General features: G+C 43.7%; 1 protein-coding gene across 3 annotated transcripts in view; it reads right to left on the bottom strand.

Moving 5' to 3' along the window:
* The window catches only part of LOC111658098 (zinc finger protein 516), a 47,297-nt gene that overhangs the window by 6,836 nt on the left and 22,022 nt on the right, over window positions 1–18,439 (bottom strand). For all 3 annotated transcript variants that reach the window (XM_087175199.1, XM_023410512.2, XM_023410511.2), the window contains exons 2-4: window positions 10,093–12,422; window positions 5,479–6,807; window positions 1,807–1,911 (exon numbers count right to left, since the gene is read on the bottom strand). In XM_087175199.1, the coding sequence (XP_087031325.1) occupies window positions 1,807–1,911; window positions 5,479–6,807; window positions 10,093–11,845 (3,187 nt within the window). In that variant the 5' untranslated portion in view covers window positions 11,846–12,422. The remainder of the gene's footprint in view (window positions 1–1,806; window positions 1,912–5,478; window positions 6,808–10,092; window positions 12,423–18,439) is intronic.

Raw genomic sequence — 18,439 nt, 5'->3', positions numbered from 1 at the left:
GGGCAGGGAGGAGGAGAAGGAGGAGGAGGAGGAGGAAGGGGGAGGGGGGGCATTCGGTTAAAAGCTCTACCAGATCCACACAAGAATTTTTTTTTTTTTTCTCTTCCACCACCATCCGCACAGTGTAGTGTTTGCCACCAGCACCCTTGCTAATAGAGGGGGGCTGGCAGTGATGATGATGGTGATGATGGTGATGATGGTGGTGATGATGGTGATGGAACCTGGTGGAGGCAAGTCAGTGATTTAATATGACGCATGTTAATGGAGGCCTCGGGGTGGCTGGCCTTTTCTGCGTGTGCACGTCCATGCTGAAGACAACCGCTGGTGACAACATTAATTACAGCCTCGGCAAGTGTTTACAGAGCCTATGCAAGGGTGTGTGTGTGTGTGTTAATGTACTGTGTGTGTGTGTGTGTTTACAGTAGGGCTTAGGGGAAGCTGAGCACTGCATCACTTACCATTTGGCCTCTGTCACTTAGAATCACTGGCTGTGCCACATATCATTCACACTCTCTATAAAGAAGCTACTTAACTCACTGTCTACTGTGATCACTGCCGGCCCGCCTGATGGACATGACAGGACAGGAGATGGGAGGGGAGAGGAGAGGAGAGGAGGAGGAGGATGAGGAAGAGGGGAGAGGTGTGGAGGGATGGAAGCAGGCAGCCAAGGAGAGGACAGGAGAAAAGGTGAGAGGAAACAAGAGGGGAGAGGAAGAGAGCAGGAGAAAAAGTGAAATGAGGGGAAAACGAAGAAGAATGGGACAAGAGAAAAGAGTGAGATGACGGCAAAGAATAAAAGAAAGGAAAAGGAAAGGGAATAAAAAAGAAAAGTGAAGAAAGGAGAAAAAGGAAAGGAAAGGGGACAAGAAATGAAAAGTAGAGGGGGGAAAAGGAGAAAGTAGAGGAAAAGGCAGGACGTCTAAATCAAGCTGTTTGGTGAATGGCATCGGGACACATGCAAATGGATTCTTGAGGCTGGCATGGACAAATGCTGTTCTGCTTCATTAGAATGCACAATTCCATCTCTCTAATTGACATGTGATTAATAATGTATACAATTTGTCACAGGTCAGTATCTGGAGCAAATCATGTTTCAGTTTAAAAAATAGAGACAGCTGCCCGGCCCAGGGCGGGGAAGGACTCACAGACTGGCTGTCACACTCAACTGAACAAAAAGATCTGTTTTGATTTATTTCGGAGAATGCAGGGACGTAGCCGACGTATGGAGAGTCAGACGATGAGATATTGTCGAGAGCGTGAATCCCCCACCCGCGCATATAATCGCTATATCTCATGTGAGCGTTTCTGGGTGGATAAATAGCTGCGAAGGTGGCGAGGTGCGCATACAGGTGGCACAGGAACGAGTGACTGTTGAAGGAGTGGCCAGAAAAATGGGAACGTCTAACAATACATGAAGAGCAGGAGGTGGGGTGAGGTCGTTCGACAGGTTTAAGACCTCTCTCACGTGCTGTACAGGTCACTTAATGTCAGTGCTGCTGCTCCTTGATGATGTCATTCTGTTTTCCATTTGAAATAATTTTACACTTTACACAAAACTTCTTTTATTTACTGCAAATAGTAAATAAATGTGTGTTTGACCCCAAACAAATACCATGTAAAGCTAATTTCAGCAACACTCAAGGGTTAAAAGGTGACGCATACCGATAGTATTGGCGATAGTATTGATTTAGAAATAGTATTGTTGTTCGTCTATTGTTTTGTCTGGCCACTACATGAACTGTATGTGTACGTGTGTGATCTGTATTCCTCTGAGTGTGTTTTGATGTAGATGTTGGCTGTATTTACCTGTATGGGATCTCATATGAGTGCGCAGGTGGCTGGGCTGACTGAAACTCTTCCCACACTCGTGACAGAAATACTGCCCCTGTCGCATGAGGGACCTCAGCATCCCTGATCCAACACACACACATACACACACACACACACACAGAAAAGGAGAGGAACACACAATTAAACAGAGCACAAAAGAAAAAAGAAGCAAAATCTACAAGGAGTCATTGGTTCATTTGAAGTTTTTCATATGGACAACATATAAATGAAGAGTGTGGGATGAACTGTGGGCAGATTCAGCTGTGTTGAGGATAGTTCTAGTGCTTCCTCAGTTTAAATCAACAAGTCTTTATTCAAAGGAGGTCCAAAAATCACATGGATCTAATTCTTCCAGACTTTTACAACACTGGTGAGTTAAAAACACTTCGAAAAATTCAAAGTATGCCTCTCTTGCGACACCTCCATGTTTTGTTTTTTTTTGTTTTTTCCAAATGTGGTCCTGATCTGGTGTTTTGTGCTGTTAGCAATTTTGACTTTTCTATAATGCCAGTCCCTTAAAGAAAGGTGAAACACACTTATATACTTATACACTTCTACTTTAAATTTAAAATTTGTAGATTGAAACTCTAAAAACTTTAGAATGAAGAGAAAGTAAAATAAATAAATAAAAAAAGACACATGTTCAGTTACACAGGTCAATGAGTCCGAAAAATCACATGTGCTTTGAATTCCCATGTGAGATTCCACATGTGACTCTTCCCATGACGAGCGGTGGCAGAGGTGGGCATCAGTATCAGTTTATGGACATCAGTATAAGTTTATTCCAAAGGAGAAGACATTTTCATGTGGCAGTGTTTGCAGAGATTGAATGGAGACGTAAAGGTCAGTAATGGGCAGAAAGAGAGTGGGTGTACATAAGCACAGAGCCTGGCTGGAGCGGTGGAGGTAGGTAGCGTCAGTAGTGGACTCGCGTAAGCATCATTAGTATGTCTAATGTGTCATTATGAGCGGCTAGCTCCAGGGGCTGGACTGCAGCTGTCACACAGCATCATCTCAGAGGCTGACAGCCAGACACACACAGCACACACACACCGCATAAATTACAGGCAATTAAAACGCCCCGGCTGTGATGTGCCCGCTCCGCTGCCCGTGTGTCACATGTCAGGTGTGTGTGTGTGTCTGCATGTGTATGCATTTCAGGAATTATACATGTGTGTGTGTGTTTGGTCCAAGTGAGGCATGGGCTGTGGCACACACTGGCTTCATTTACACACACACACACACACACACACACACACACACACACACACACACACACACACAGAGTGATGCAGCAGCACAAGTCACCTTTACATATTAATGGCTTTAAATGGCAAAAAGAAGCAACTTGTTGAATTTTGATGACTTCAAAGCTCATAAATCCTGTCACATGGCTAAATGTAAGATCAGGATTATTTTCTTATTGGTCAATTTCTTAATGGAGGTTGTGAAGAGGTCTAACTTTCCCACTCATCATGTCGAACCCACAGTACATACATTATTGTGTCACTTCACAGAAACCATGACTAATGGTTTTTTTTTTGGTATTTGTTTTTTTACACTTTGAGAACACACCTTGCACTTCTTGTTCCAATTCCATTATATACATCCTATAAAGCGCAAATCACGATTACTTGAAGGTGAACAAAATTAAATTTAAAACTTTCTAAAGATGTTTTAATGCTACATGGATTTTACTTTAAGACCAATTTAAAAACCAAAATGAAACCCTGGCAAAAAGCAGCATATTTCCAACTGAACATAGTTAACGAGAGTTCTGAAACTATAATGAGGCAGCATAAGAAAAATGCCACCAAAAAATTAATTGTTAAGGGACATGAAGCCCAACTGTGTTTGGGTAAAGCAGACAGAATGCATGCTGAGTGGCTAAACAGAGAGGCCATTCAGCTTAAAGAAACCTGTTGTTGCATGATGACTGAACTGTTTTTCAGACATTTACATTTGTATTATTTATATAGCTATTTAATAAATGTAATGTAAACATAGTGCAGCAGGAGGAAAAAGCATTTAAAGATTGTTGGATCTGTTTGATGACACTGTGACCGCACACACTCACATTCTCATACACACATACATATGCACTCCTGTGACCTCTCCTGCTGACAGTTAACAGGCCCGGAGGTTTGGGGGGGGGTTTTCGGTGAGGGGCCCGCTTACTGCTCAAACCCGCAGTAGACACATCAACACCCCAAGAATTAGGGCTGGCATATACCTGGGCAGTGCCCACTGGTTGTGTGTATGTTTTGGTGCGTCTGTGTATGCGTGTGGAAAGTGGTGAGTGTTGGAGGGACACAGCAGGACAAGGAGGACAGGGAGGCGGAGGAGGTGACAGAGAGTGTCTCTGGCAGCCCGACTGCTGGCCTCTGGATACTCTACTTCTACTCTGGGCCGCCAGCCCTTCTCACTGATGCACTAATGAAAGACAAGACAGAGCTGGACGGAAAACACAAGCAGACACACACACACACACACACACACACACACACGCTGGTGCACATATTACAGAGAGAAAAGGGAGAAAGACTCAGTTGCTCAAAAAAGGTCACTTTATAGCATGTGACTCAAAGGGCTAAGGCGGATCGTGACGATATGTGCCTGGACGGGTGACAGCGATGTCATGTGTCTGCTCTGGGGCTGTTGTCTTTGACCCCTGGCTCCATACAGCCCCACTTGACCTTAGAGACACAACTGAAAATGGGCAAATAATACGGATGTTCGGTAATGACCATTTCCAAAGCAGCTGGTGGGGTAATTATTCTGTCTCATCTCTCTCTTTGCCTCTTATGTTCCCTCTCTCTCTCTCTGTTTTGCCTCCCTCCATTCGCATCTGTGTGAGTCTCTCGTCAGGCAGAGCCGTGACCTAAACAGTTTGTGACAGCTTTCTGGGAGAGTGGAGCTGGAGACTAGGCATGCCTCGCAGACCTGAGAGTAGCAAAGGTTCTCTCACGTCTTTCACAGTAAAAAAAAATATATAAAAAAACCCACACACACACACACACACACACACACACACACACACACACACACACACACACACACACCAAACTCCTTTTGCATCTAAAAACCTGAGCACATATGGACACACATGCACAGACACACATGCTGCCCTAGATACAGCCTTTTATCATACCAAGCAAACGTGTGTGTGCTGATTTAATGGATCTCCTCTTCATTATTCAAAAATCTTGTCAGAATGGAGCAGTATATGTGTCTGTCAATCACTTTCTGCCAGATGGCGAGTTAGTGTGTGAGAAAGAAAGAGAGAGAGAGAGTGAGTTTGTGTGTTAGTGAGGATAAATATGTGTATCTGATTGAATATGGCTCATATATTACGTGTGGATCTACTCATGTGACTGTGTGTGTGTCTTTTCCCGGTTTAGCTTGTCAAGTCCAGTCAGTTCTACTCATAGCAGCTCAGGAACAAGATGCTCAGTGGAAAACATTCCTCTTCAACTCTTGACATTTGGCATTTTCACCATGGCCAAGACGCTCTGGGCATATTGTATTTGAGCTGATGATGAGGTGTTTCACGGGACTTTAACTAACAAAAAGCACTGCATTGCATTGCATTGCATTGCTCCAAATCTTCTTAAATACATAATACAAATCAGCCAAATGACTGCTTACCAGTGGGATCCAGCAGAGTATTGGCTACACCCCATCGGTGGTAGAGGGCAGCCAGCTCATGGGGGCTGTAGTTTTTGAGGAAGCTGAGAATGTCACTTGGCATCTCCGGCGTCTCTGCGATTGGCTCCTGCTTTACATCTCCACGAGCCTCTGAAGGCAAAGAAGAAGAAGAGGAGGAGGAGGAGGATGTGTGCGGAGTGCCTCCATGTGCCTGGGAGGCTCCATAGTTGTGTCCTGCTGTGGAGCTATGGGTGATGGTGCTGGGCCTGGTTGCATTAGCCCGGCCCTGGCTGTGGGAGTTGGGAAGCAGTTGATGAGGGGAGCCCCTAGCGCGGCTGTACTCTGCTAGGCCATGTTTGCTGGATAGCATGAAGCCGAGGCCCTCCTGAGGCATCAAGTAGCGGTCTGCCATCCTGGAAGCTGTAGCAGAGCTGGGGCTCGGGGCTGAGGAACGTGAGAGGGCGCCAGTGCTTTTCTCTAACGGGCTTGAGGATGACAGCGAGCTTCCCCGAGGGTAAATATCCACTTTGGGTCTGAAGCGAGACTGATGACTCTGGTCCTCCTTGTGTCTGACACTGCTGCTGGCGCTGCTGCCCGGCCGTGCGGGGACTCTCCCAGCTTGGGAGCCTGAGGAAGATGAGGAACCCCTGGAGAACGAGGAGGAGGAGGGTGTAGAGGATGATGATGGTGTGGCTGCGTGACTGGGTGGCTTGCTCTTCTTTAGAACCTCGCTGGAGTAAGTTGGGGGCCGGGTACGTTGGGTACGCATCAGTGGAGGCAGTGGCGGACACTCCTTTCCCTCCAGGACTGGTGGGGGACCGGTACGTCTCCTGGAGGATAACAAGCTGTCCCTAGAGCCCTTTGAGTTGTTTTTAAAGGCCCATTTAGGAGCCAGATTGGAGCTACTGCTATTGATGCGGTGAGCCACAGTCTGGTGCATCCAGAGCACCTCAGGGTAGCGGGTGGAGTGAGAGCAAAAGGAGCACTTGTGACTAGGGAGGCTCTTCCTGTCCAAGGTTAAGGAGCCTATCCCCCTGATGCCTTCAGCCCTCACACACAGGTCCACAGGGGTCATGTTGGGATCGAGTGGGGATGATCGAGCTGAAAGGTAGGCCGAAGGTGATGCTGAGTTGTTCAGCCCCTGCAGAAGAGCTTTCTTCAGCTTGGGATAACCACTAGGGGTGCCTCTCTCCGAGCTGGAGCCGGGGCTTGGAATGGGGCTGGGTCGATCTTCGGGGGCAGGCGGGTGTTGGACACGAACATGAGTCAGATAAGCCTGCGAGTCTGTGGCAACAAAGTCACACAGGCTGCAGATGTAAGGCTTCTCATCTGTAAGGAAGAGTTGTGACAACATAAAGGTCAATGACTGTGAAGGGAATTGTCTAGATTATACTCTTCTCTACCACCAGCCATAAGTCAGAGCTCATTACCTCAGTTCACTGTGCCAGATTCATATTGTTGCAACCTCATGTAGTTTTAGTGAACAGCCACCAGGCTGCAGTATTGGCCCTTATTCCCATTTCCTCTCTTTTCATTTTACATGTGAACAGAACCTTTTCTGCCATTACTAGCATTATTACTTATAAGAAAACTGAACAAAACATGCACAAAAATAGACAACAACTGTAAAATCACAACATTGTAAGATGTTCCAAGAATTTATCTGAATACAACTTGCTTTTTTCAAAGAGGGTGAGCCCTGTCATAGATAATACTTTTACAACTCTATTATCATATTCAGTTAGTTAAGACTGTGTCGGTGTCTGTGGTAACTTTTGGGATGCACGGTGGTGCAGATGATGTGAAACAATCACAAACTGTAAAATCAAACATTAACATAGAGTTAAATAAACACCTTTTTCACACATTAAAACAAATGGAGTATTAAGACTTACAAGGTTGGTTTATTTATTGCATGTTGTATTGGAATTGCATTGGACTGCACGTTTCTTTATTGTATTGAGTCAATGGTGGTGGTTCCTGATGTGTAGCTTCATAAACTCTCCACTAGGGGGTGTATATGTCATGTGTTCAGTGAATTCTACTGGAAAATTGGAAAACTTTGTCTCCCACAATGTACAATTTCCAGAATTAGGAAAAAAAACAATATGAATAAGAATTATAGTAATGAGTATCAGAGCCAGGCCACATCATCTTACACAAACAAACACTGTACTATAGTCTGCTATGATCTAATGAATAAGATATTACATTATTGTACTCTCCACTACCCCTCCCCATTTTTACAACAACAACAGTAACCTGCCATCTGTTTTTCATTTTGCTTCCTGTTGGCAACACTGACCAACAATCACAGCTCAGACTCTGCCAAGGTGAAACCCCAGGGCTGGGCAGTTTAGCAGGCAGGGTGGTAAGGCTGATGTGCCCTGTTTCTAAGACTGATACTGGTCTTATATTAATTGATTACTGACCAGTCAAGAGTTGTAGTAATGGATGTACATAATTGAATATCAGGCACAATATTCTTATTATCCTTCTAAAGTTTCAGTGCAATCCTGAATCAGAGTGAATGAGTTAGGCCACTGGGACAAAGCATGCCATAGTGCCCACAGTCTGTCACTGCAGTAATACTTAGAGAAGTTCTTAGAGGAGGAGTCAACATTATTAGAAACACACTATGATCTATTATAACCACAAATCTGTGTCACCAAAAGACTTGCACAGCTGCAATGATGAATTTCTCTGATTACCACAGAGGAAACTGTCATCAATATAGCCGGTTTGTCAAAAAGCCTATGCCAATGTCAGTATCTGCGCATAGACAGTACACTGCAGCTTCTCATTTGCATTCCCAAAAAGCAGCTAAATGGCTGTAAGGGACATCAGAGTATTTGGGACTAGAGTGTCCTCTGAGTGTCTCTTTCCCCATTGCCTGCATCCCTCTCCATCGGGAGGTGACTCTATAAATAACCAATCCCTCAGACATCAGGCAGCCTGGCTGGCTCATTGGTAAGAAGAGTGGATGAGTGACAGTGGTCACAGGAGGTAACCTTAGAGATTAGGAAAGAGTCAGAGGGATGGGGAAGAAAGGTAAAAGGAAAAACAGATCGACAGAGGCCTTTATATCTTGTCAAGAATATTCTTTTGTTAAATACATCATTCTTGGATGGTTTTGTCATAATTACTAATGAATTTGATATAAAAATGCAACAACAGATTCTATCACATTTTACCATGTCTCTAAGTGTTGTGGGTTTTGAATCTGATATATAACATGCTGTACCTTTATGTACAATTGAGCTAGAAAGAGCTTGTACCTCAAATGCAATTCCTGCCATCAGACAGCAGGATGTCCATGGTTTTGGAGGGACTGAATTCTTCACAGGACATTTACTATTACAAAAGAAGCTAACCACACCTTAAACTGCTGCAGCACAGGAGTGTTATGTTTCTACTCCAGTCAAATAATCAGTTGTTATACAATAAACAACATCAGTGAAAAGTAAAAGTAAACATACAGACAGATTTCCATGGCAAAGAGACAGACAAAGGAGAGCGAAAAAACATATTCACAGATAAGGGGGTGAGGGGAGTTTCCTGAGACAGGAAGACCTGAAATAGCACACAGCTCGATCAAGCCTGAAGAAATGTTGCTGCTATTTTTGAATGTCTGTACTAACAGGGGGGGGGTGGAAACAATCACTTCAATTCTTAGTTATCCACTATCCTAACCTGTACAAATAGTGTTTTCAGTGTGTTTGAAAGTTAAAAGACAAAAGCCAGAGATCTCAAGTGCTGCATACACAGGAATCCTTCCTTTAGCATATTTCAGCTGTGATTATGGGTGTTTGCCCTTGCATGGGTAGGCTTTCTTCTTTTTTTTTTGCTCTGCAGTGTTTATTGGTGGTGGAGGTGAAAAAATGATAGGCATTCCAAAAATGCCCTCTGCTCTACTGACATGCCACTGAAAGGCACAAAGTTTCACATAACTGTTAGCTTTATTGCTCTGTGATACGAAATGATTGCACTGTTGTAAACAGCATTTTCAGTGGCAGTTAAAGTTTACTGACCATATTTGATAGTATTTGTGTACAGCTCTCAATAAAAGAGCTCAAGTCAGATGTAATCTTGATATTTAGCCACATGGTGGCTCCAGTTCCCACTCCATTGAGTGGAAACTGGACCTACACACATTTCATCAACAGATGTTTACTACAGAGTGACAAAGCCAGAGGCCTAAAGTGGGAGGCTTGGAAAGGGCTACAGTCATTTCTGCCACAAAAAAATCCCACCGTGTACTTATGCTTATGGCATTCATTTACTTGTATGTAAGTTATATTTTCCTATTGTTTTATGCTAGAAAGTTAAATCAGTGCCTAAAAGACAAAAGTAGTAATGGTGAAAAAAAAACAATTCTGGGTCCCAAGACATGATACTATAATCAATTTCTTCCATTTAACCTAATTTTCATTTATACTGTATGGGTGATGAAATGAATGAAAGAGTTAAAAAAAAGCTGCAATTAATGAATCACAATCATTTACCAACCACCAATATTAAGGTTAGTTCTTTAGCATCCTTACTTTGTTCCTTTGATTAGAGACGATCATTTTGAATCAAAGTACAATGAAAAGACTAAGACCACTGACTAACCTGAAAGCTCTCCAGAATTTGCGGTATCCATCTCTGAGGCCTGATCTCCAAGGGTGGAGGCTGGTGGAGAGTCTCCATACCCCGGGGTGCATGGCCGGCTGGGGGAGCCTGACTCTGGATCACTGGTGGAGCCCCATCGGTCATCCCTTGCAGTTCTTTCCTTGTGTCCCATAGATGCCCTGCCTCCATCCTTCCTGTGGACCCGCTGGTGGACGATCATCTGATGACGACTGCGAAATACCTTCCCACACTCAAAGCACTCGTTGGACTTGGACGAAGCCTGCGATTGGGATGGTCGTCGTCGGTCTTGGCGAGATGAAGGCCGGTACTCTGAGTCGCTGAGGCTCTCTGGTGTCCGGTCTCCAGAAGAGGCATGGCTTCCCAACCCAGAGCTGCTACGTCTGCCTGAGCTGCGTTTCTCCTGACCTTGCAGGACATAACGACTGCTTTCCTTCTCAAAAACCACAGCAGCTCCAGCGAGGGCCTCCTCCCCCATACTTCCTCCCCCATAGGAGGCCTTGTAACTAGGCTCCACTGGCTCCACAACTCTTCCTTTAGTGGCTAATTGCCAGGCCTGGTAGCTGCAAACTGGATCTAGTTCTGGGATTCTTTGACCCAGAATCTTCTCTTGCTCATCCAGGGTCTTTTCCTCAACAGGCTTGAGGTTTAAGCAGTCAAGAAAACGTCTCTTAGCAGCTGGTGAGTCCTCATCATCACTGGGTCTGCATTGGCTCTGGGATTTTTTTCCATAGCTGAGACTATGGACCTTGTCATGGGCTCTCAGACTCTCTTTGTTGTGAAACAGGTTCCCACATTTACAGCACATTTGATAGATAGATGTTACAGAGCCAGTAACGATATCAGGATCCTGTGCTACATCGTTGATGGTGGCTGGATGCTCAGCTAAGTCTGCTTTTGACCGTGATCTAGATTTGGTGTTGTGTGTTTTCATGTGAGATTTGAGAAACCAAGCTTCGCGGAACCGTCGTCCACAAATGCGACAGCAGTGGTCCAGGATCCCTGCATGTTTCTTCATGTGTGACTTAAGAAACCAGGCTTGGGTGAAAACCTGACCACAGGTCTCACAGGGGAAGGTCCCATCATTCTGGGGTTGGACGACATCAGGTTCGGTCACCGCCTCTTCCTTAACAGCCGTCTCCTCTTCTGTGTCCGCTGTGATGTGGACCTTTTCAATGTGGCTGAGGAGCTGGTCTTCTCGCTGGGCCTCGTACCCGCAAAGACGGCAACAGTAAGGTCGCTGGTCGTTAATAGACTTCTCTCTTTTCATGCTCCTTGCAGGCACTTTCCTCCGACTCTCCTCACCACTATCCCCGTTGATCATCCGGTTACAGGCAGAGCTGCTCTTAGTTGGACTCGTACCTCCATCAAGACCCTCTGAAACACTCATCTCCTCCTCCTCTGCGACACCTTCGTCATCCTCGTTGGAGTGATGGCTCGAGAGCGTGCCCAATTTATGGCTGCGGATGTGAACTTTGAGGTTGCCTTTCTGAGAGGCCCTGTGGTCACAGTAGGGGCATTTGTAAGGGCGTGCACCTGTGTGGCGTCTCATATGCTGCGACAAAGAGCTGAGGAATGGGAAGCTGCGTCCACAGACATTGCAGTCAAAAGTCCCAGGGATTTTGTCATCCTCACCCTCAATCTCATTTCCAGGGTTGGCCTTGTCTCCAACCAGCTTCTCCTTCTGACCTGCCGCCTGGGTCTCCATCACCTCCACACTGTCTCTAGGATTCATGGTACAAACTAACTACCCTGTCAATCTGGCCTTTCACAAGCTCAAAAAAACTTTAAACTACTGCTATCTGCAGTTGCACATCTAGAGGTGTCTAGTTGTGCCTTGTTGGTCAGTAAAAATGCTATCTGCCTTCAGTCATCCAGAAATCCAGCTGCTAACACAGCAGCTCATTTAGCACTCTCTAGTTACTGGGCACCACACCATCTATCCATCTTCATCTAGCACTGTCAGTGAGTCGACGACTGAAACTCTGTATGCAACTGGCACCAGCGTTAACATTTGCTTAGATGCATGTAGCAAAATGTACTCAGTACTTAGGCTAATGAAGGCCTAGCTTATAATGTAAAACTGAAATGTCTTTCTCAGAATAAAGTTGAAGTTCTCCCTCAATTTCAGGTCATCATTATGTCAGTAGCGGGGGAGTTCTGTCTGGGTGTCAGCGTAGCTAATCCACCAAACTCCTGTTCTTCATTTCACTGGCTTCTCTTCTTCATCCTGTGTTTTTATGTGTATCAGCAGCTTTCAGGCCATATAACAGTGAGCTCTTATAACACGGCCTTCATGTATTATCATCCACCTGAGAATGAAAAAGAAAGAGAGAGATGGTGGGAGACAGCAAGTGGGGAGGGGTAAGAGAAAAGACACAAGGAACATGTTAGTAAAGTAAAAACATTTTCAATTCTCAGCCACAGTCAGTTACCATTTGCATTTATAGCAAAGCTGGCTGCAGTAGCCTATGTAGATGGACTGTATGTGTCATAAGGTAGACCTGCATATGTTTGTCTGGTAATGTAATGGTGGATTAAAAGGTAGCTAAGTTAAGGCCTCATCATGGGCCAAACCACCAACAGAAATGAAATCCCTGACATATTTAGAGACATGTGAATTTCTGGTTTCTAACCCACAAGCTGTTTATAAGTGAAAGTGTAAGGGGAAAATGTGAAAATGTTCTTTTAGATTCACTTAAATACAAACATCTGTGAGAGTGATATTCAAAATCAAGTATGGCACAAGTAATAACAGTTATGTTTATCCCCATTTTATTAACAGATTGTTCACCCCTTTGTAAATCCCAAAATCCATTGTAACATATATGAGTTTGAATTCACCTTATATATAGTTAGAATTCACCTTATAAAGATTTACATATGTAAAAATTGAGTGTAGGTCAGCTATTATCATGTATAAAGTCCACTATGTATCTGAGGCTTGCGCTGCAGACCACCATGCACGTGTATGTGTGCGTGTTGTGATTGTGCATGAGTTGTGCAGGGCTTGGGGGCTCTGACGCCACACTGGCTGAGTCGACACTTTACACAATCAGGGTGGTGGTGGTGGTGGGGGGGTCATGTTCACATCAGCAAGATCAGCAGTGCTACCATATTCCCTCCCCATACTGGCCTCACGCACCCGCCTAAACTGACACTATCACATGACAGGGATCTTAAGTACACAACAGGAAGTGGCTCTTCAGACAGTTTGCTTTGTTCTATTTCTCAAACGGGAGTTGAATGGGGTCGGGGAGAGAGTCAAACAGAAAGAGAAAGAGACAGGGTGATAAGAAGAGACAAAGACTTTAACAGTGTTGACTAATTTCATACTGCATATATTTCCTTCAGTGGGTGGAATATTTCCATAATTTGCATATTTTCATAAAGAGTATCAGTTGTCAGTGACATCTGCTGTAATTATATACATCAATTAAATTGTAATATGTTATATGAATGTCAAAATTGTCATATTTTTTCACCACATTTCACTATTATGACCTACTGTTATTTCTTGCTGCAAAGTCACAATATTCTCACTAGAGGTTAATCACATATTTTTTCTTTTCACCCTGTCAGCTCAATAAAACATTGTTTATTACACATGACAAGTTTTTATGTACAATATTAGAGTCAACTTTTAAATACCTTTCAGATAAAGATCAAAACTTGAAACATGAAATGAAATTTCCATGGGAAGTTGGAGTATTAATTTCAGCAGATGCTGGAGCCTGAAAGTATGGACTATATGAAATGTGAGTGACAGCATTATTACAGGCTATTATATAAAGTGCCATAGCCCTTAAGCTGAGTTACTGCCAGGCTCTAATTATAAGTGGATAATTGATCATAATCATAAGAGGATAAGGTGGTGGAGGAGGGAAGTTAGCACAAGAACAATCATATGTCTTAAACTCTCGCACTGAAAATGACTACCCTGCACCAGAGCCACCTATCTATCTAGAATGATTTATGCTATTGAAATCAGCACAGCCTCAATGGTTCATCATGCTTCCTCCTGGAGTGCTTAGTAAGCTAAGGCTTCCAGTGAACACATACTCCAGCAGACCAGCCAGAAGTGCAGCTGTGGCTGACATTACTTTGAAACAAACTGTATTTTCAGATCCAGACCTCTATATCTAATATAATCAATTATCTAAAAAGACGTTATTTCTGCCTCTGTGGATGGCAGTGACGCTCAGTCAGTCCACCATCAGACTGAAATATCTCAACAACTACTGTTGTAAAAAGAGTTTACAGCCATCCTTGCAGGGCTGCTAGCATGGTTATAAAACTCTTTTTTTTAAAAGAGCAATTTGTAATTTTTCTCTGTCGCCAAACATGGTTTCTTGCTGGGAGTGATTGTGACCTGGCAAGAGCTTCAGCCATTGTTGTCTTTAAAATACAAGAGGTTATATGCCCTCTGAGCAGTGCTATGTCTTCAGATTGTCTTCAGATTGTGGCTACAGTGAGTCGCTATCAGAAAGTGTTGAGGGGAGTACAAGAAATGACACGATAGAGACAAGAGTTAACATTGGCTTTGCTTTCCACGGATGGAGCCAGTTCTTGGTAAGTAAAGGAATAAAGTTTGACGCTGAACTTGCAATGTGTCTTTTTCAGTGGAAAGTGAACAGCCGTTAATGCTAATGCTGGCTATGTAGCAATAGCAAAACTTACAAAGTATTAGAATTAGTAATGCATGTGGGAGAAATAATATTGTAACTTTCTGATGTGTGTCCCCAGTGCAGTCAGATAAAGCAGCACAGCAGTGTGTGGTTTTCAGTTTTACTTATTTTCAGCCCATGACACCATTGATTCATTCTGTTATGTACAGTATTCATTATAGTCACACAGCTACAGGGTTAGATAGGACTCATGCCTGTGCCTCACTTTCATAACACATTCACAAACTGTATATGCACCTAACCCTACCAAAAGAATCCCTAAAGAAGAAAATTTCATGAATTAATGAGATTAAGTAAAAGAGCCATACACTTCACACTCTATGAGGAACAAAGAAGCATGAGTAACAGTCAACACATGACATGATAGAGAATCAGGTGATGATGGATAACAACAAAATAAAGAAAACAAAGCGGCCCAACTCCATTCATCCACCCACTGTAGTTTTCCCCTCCATCTGCTCCATCTGCTCTCTGTCTCCACATCCTAATATTACTAATTATGACTTAGTAGTTTCTTGCAGTTCTGGCGCTAAAAACAGAGGATAATCATCTTATTTCCTATTAAATGGCCTTGCTGATTGGGGGTAAGAAGGGCTGGGAGGGGGTAGAGACTATTCAACAGTAAGCCTGTCATCCCACCAGACAGTCACATGTGCAAATTTAAATGTAATGAGATTAGCCACCAGAAGGGAAACAATGCAGGCTCCTCGCCATACAGACCAAAAAAAAAAGACAAATTGGCTTAAGGAGGGAGAAACTGTCCAGGAGAGACGGACAAGATTACCAATCATCGAAGTCATCAAAAAAGGGAAGAGGCATCAAAGCTCTATTAAAGGCCAACATAGGACAATAAATGGGTATGATGCCTTCCTGAAGCTTGCAGGAACAATCAATCCAGTTTGTAAACCTTGACTGTCAATGACATCCTCCAGCTAATTAACCTCACACACACACATGCGCACACACACACACACACACACACACACACACACACACACACACACACACACAGGATTAATAAGACTGGAGATAGTGTGTAGCTGAAATTGGGACTGAAATTTGTGTTTTTAGTTTAGTCTGTTTAAATGCTATATTCTGAAACACAACAACTGTCTTTTTTCTTGCAGGAAAATTCCTCCTTTAAATACTAAGACCGGTCTAACCCTACTTGGAAACGTTACTGCTCTAATATCAGACATGCCATTAATGGACACTTTAGCTGCCCCTCCATGAGTCACTAGGAGTGAGTGGAGGCCTACACTCAGTTGATAATGACTGCTGTGTCAAACACTGAGAAAACTGTTCTTTTTTTTTTCTCCCCTCTCCTTCCTTGAAGGCTCAACTTCTGCTGTTCTGCTTTCTGAACGCTGAACCGTAGCGGTTGAGGTCCGGCAAGAGGAGGAAATCCGCTCTTATTTTCCCATCCATACACAACCTTCGCAGAGCAGTGTAGCTATTTCTGTGTCAGAGACTCCCGAGGTTCACATCTGGAGGGAATCTTGAAACAAACAGTGTCAAACTGAGCATGCAGGCAAGCAGAGGACCTGTTTACAGATGTCAGGTTTTCTGTTATCGTTTTCACACTTTAGTTCTGTCACAAAGCCAGAATGTTTGACCTAAAACAGTTTAATATAGAAAAATGAAATACTGATACCATCACAAACAAAAACATTATCTAGTTGTACATTGTCTAGATCAGCTCTGTACAAACTTTAGCTGTGTATTATATATTCATATACACATTATATATTCATCATATTAGAGGTCATTCTTTGCTCTCTAAATTAAACAGCTCTATACTTCTCAACATGTTTCGGTGGACCACAATCTGGTTTTTAACCAGCTGGTTTGTATAACTGTTTATTGCAGTCTGCTCATCTGCCCCATCTAGAGGCCACAGATTCAGCTTGCAAAACACATTTGGTGCAATAGTATAAAAAAAGTGTCCAGATTTGGTTACAAAAGAGAGTCTACTATTTAAACAACATTGCAGTTTAACAGGGACTCATACAAAGGTTAAGCAGAAGGTGCAGAGCCTTACTATTTCGCTCTTCTGTGACAGAAAACACTGTCATCCAGCCAGGAAGCGCCTTCATCATAGCAATCATCTCAGAGGCAGCCATGACACAAATCTCCTGCACCCAAGGGTGCGGAGATTGGCTTTCATAACACACTGACTCACTCGCACTGTCACCTTATCACTGATAATAACTGTAGGTCGTTCTCGTGTGGGACATCCTTCAGCCCTGATGGGATCTGTTTCCCTCCCACACAGCAGCACAGAGAGACAAGCATTTGAGGTTAAGAAAAAAATACACAGTGGGGGAAAAATAAAGAGTGGACCTTCTGTTTAAATAGTACACACACACACACACGCACACATACATGTAGGGGAACTGAGGAATCATGAAGCAAAACAGAAGGGGCTTTTAATGTTGTCCACACACATCTTTTCAAAGTCTACATGAGCACACAGTGGGCTTTTAACACTGTTTCATACAGGCAGCATTGAAAGCTTAACGGCCCATACAGAGAGCTGCTCACACACACACACACACACACACACACACACACACACACACACACTCGCTGCTTCACAGAGCATAACATACAGAGAGCACTTTACAAAAAACCTTGCTATCCTTCGTACAGTTGCTCACAAAGTGGACACATTCAGTGCTCAGAGCGCGACAGAGGGGATGGTATGGAGTCCTAAACACACACGCACACCCCCCCAACACACACACACACACACACTCACACAGTGCAGAGCCAGTGTATTCTCAGACCAATCAATAATCCATTATGAACAAACTGCTCTTCACCTCCCACCCTGCTCTAAACCGGCAGACAAAGAGGTCTGCTGTAAGCTCCACGATGAAGAGAGAGAGGGGTAAGGCACAGCTGGAATCACACACACACACGCACACACACATACCTACATGCTGTTCGCAAAATACACAAGCTGGAGATGTGGGCCAATTTTAGGGTGACAAACTTGTCAGCTGTGGAACAAATTAAAAAAAAAAGTTTTTGCAAAGTTTGTGGTTGACAGGCCATGTTCTACTTCAACAGTTGTTCAGCCTCACCCCACGTCACACTCCCCACACACAGAAAGTTTGTTCTATCGATCTATCTATCTATCTATCTATCTATCTATCTATCTATCTATCTATCTATCTATCTATAGCTTGGCAGATGTGCTGCTTTTTGTTTGACTCTTTTGGGAAAAGAAATCAAATATATAGACAGTAAACAGCTCTAACCACACCTCTATCATACCTGTCGTATGAAAAACTGGCTGATCATATCTGCTCATATAGCAGGTATCCAGGTCATAAGGAAATTCTATATAGTTTGACTGTAGTTCGACAGGTTGTCTCTACTTTGACTGCACTTCTGCTTTCCACTTTGACTCCAGGTTCACTCCGATTTAGGTCTAATCTAGGACTACTTTAGGCTTCGTCTCCCACCAATTTAAGTTCAGCTTGGGCTGTTATAGTGATGTTATAGTTTTCCCTCTTGTTGGGCTCTGTCCCTGGTCTGTCAGAGCAGGTCATGCTCATAAGCAGGAAGAGCAGTGGGGGGCCTTGTGGCATTGTTGGGGTCTCCAATTCCCATCCTATCCGTAGTTCCATCCC

Source organism: Seriola lalandi, unplaced genomic scaffold (genome assembly GCF_002814215.2).
Source record: "Seriola lalandi dorsalis isolate HSWRI2012SDOR001 ecotype SW California unplaced genomic scaffold, Sedor1 jcf7180002054425, whole genome shotgun sequence".
Taxonomy (NCBI): domain Eukaryota; kingdom Metazoa; phylum Chordata; class Actinopteri; order Carangiformes; family Carangidae; genus Seriola; species Seriola lalandi.
The sequence above is the reverse complement of the archived record's forward strand: the minus strand, read 5'-3'. Positions and strand labels throughout refer to the sequence as shown.